Here is a 1,102-nt window from a genome sequence, read left to right as displayed (position 1 = left end):
CACAACGCCCACTTTTCTTACCACACATTTGCCGTTGCACCATCCGTACATTTACCAACACAGTTTTCGCAGTCCAGCTCCTTCGATTTTACATAAGCGTCAAGAGTTTTCAAATATTTCCTCACTAGTACCCTGAATAATTGGTTCACAAAACAGTATATCCTCATGCGGCTGACTAAAAAAATACAAAAACGGTTAAATTCAATCCCCCTGGAATAAGCCTTGTATATCCGTGGACTCATCCAGCTGCAGGGAAAAAAATTTACTTCCTTTGACCCTGCTAATAAGCTGATCTTCCACCCATTTCGCCATATCTTCGATTCTGCGTGCAGCTGTGTCGTTAGAAAGTGGAATTAATTCAATCTCTTTCAAGTACGTGCCACCAAACAGAACTCCGACAGCATCCTTTATCGATGGAAGTACTAAAGATTCGCCAATTGTGTGAGGCTGACCAGATTGTGCAATTCGCAAGCTAATAAGATATGAGGCATGCATAGCTTTTTCATTAACATTGGTGAAATGAGAAAGTGCACATTGTGACGCATTCATTTCCTTTAATTTGCTTTCAAAAAATTGAAGCGGATTGCTTTTGAGATCCATGTGCTTTGTTTCAATATGTCGAAGTAGTTTATTTGGTCGCATGCTCTTATTTGCGAAAATTTCATAGCAAATAACACAAAGAGGACGTGGATCTTTATGGTCACCATTCCATTTTTGTTCCGAATAATAAATAATCTATATCATATTTTCTTATTACTTTTCGTCGATTTGACAATTGAAAATTTGCTGACTCATTTACATCAATTTTTCTTTTATTATTCACATCACCTGCAGTGGAACATTTTTGAGACTCCATTTCAGCCACTTCCCTTTTTTACCGGTTTCCTTATCAACCACTCATCCATTCCTAGGCTAAATTTTACAGAAAAAGGAAAACCTTATTACTTACATAGCACGGAAATTATTAAATTAAAAAATATTTTATTTGCGATAACTAACAACTAACCAACTAACTTTGTGATAAACTTAATGTGCCACCCATATAACCTCCCACAGAGTGCAAAATTATACTGAGCACGCCCCCCCAAGCTGCGACCAGATC

General features: G+C 37.5%; 1 protein-coding gene across 1 annotated transcript; it reads right to left on the bottom strand.

The window, feature by feature from the left end:
* Positions 1 to 21: 21 nt before the first annotated feature.
* Positions 22 to 549, bottom strand: Tsp_15434 (zinc finger protein; the record flags this gene model as incomplete). The annotated part of the gene is made up of 2 exons (XM_003367030.1): positions 267 to 549; positions 22 to 175 (listed from the first exon to the last, which is right to left on the bottom strand). Coding segments are annotated over exons 1-2 (437 nt in total), but the record flags the coding sequence as incomplete, so codon positions are not given.
* Positions 550 to 1,102: the final 553 nt, after the last annotated feature.

Source organism: Trichinella spiralis (assembly GCF_000181795.1).
Source record: "Trichinella spiralis strain ISS 195 chromosome Unknown Scfld4959, whole genome shotgun sequence".
Classification (NCBI taxonomy): domain Eukaryota; kingdom Metazoa; phylum Nematoda; class Enoplea; order Trichinellida; family Trichinellidae; genus Trichinella; species Trichinella spiralis.
This window is presented reverse-complemented; position numbering and strand designations above follow the sequence as displayed.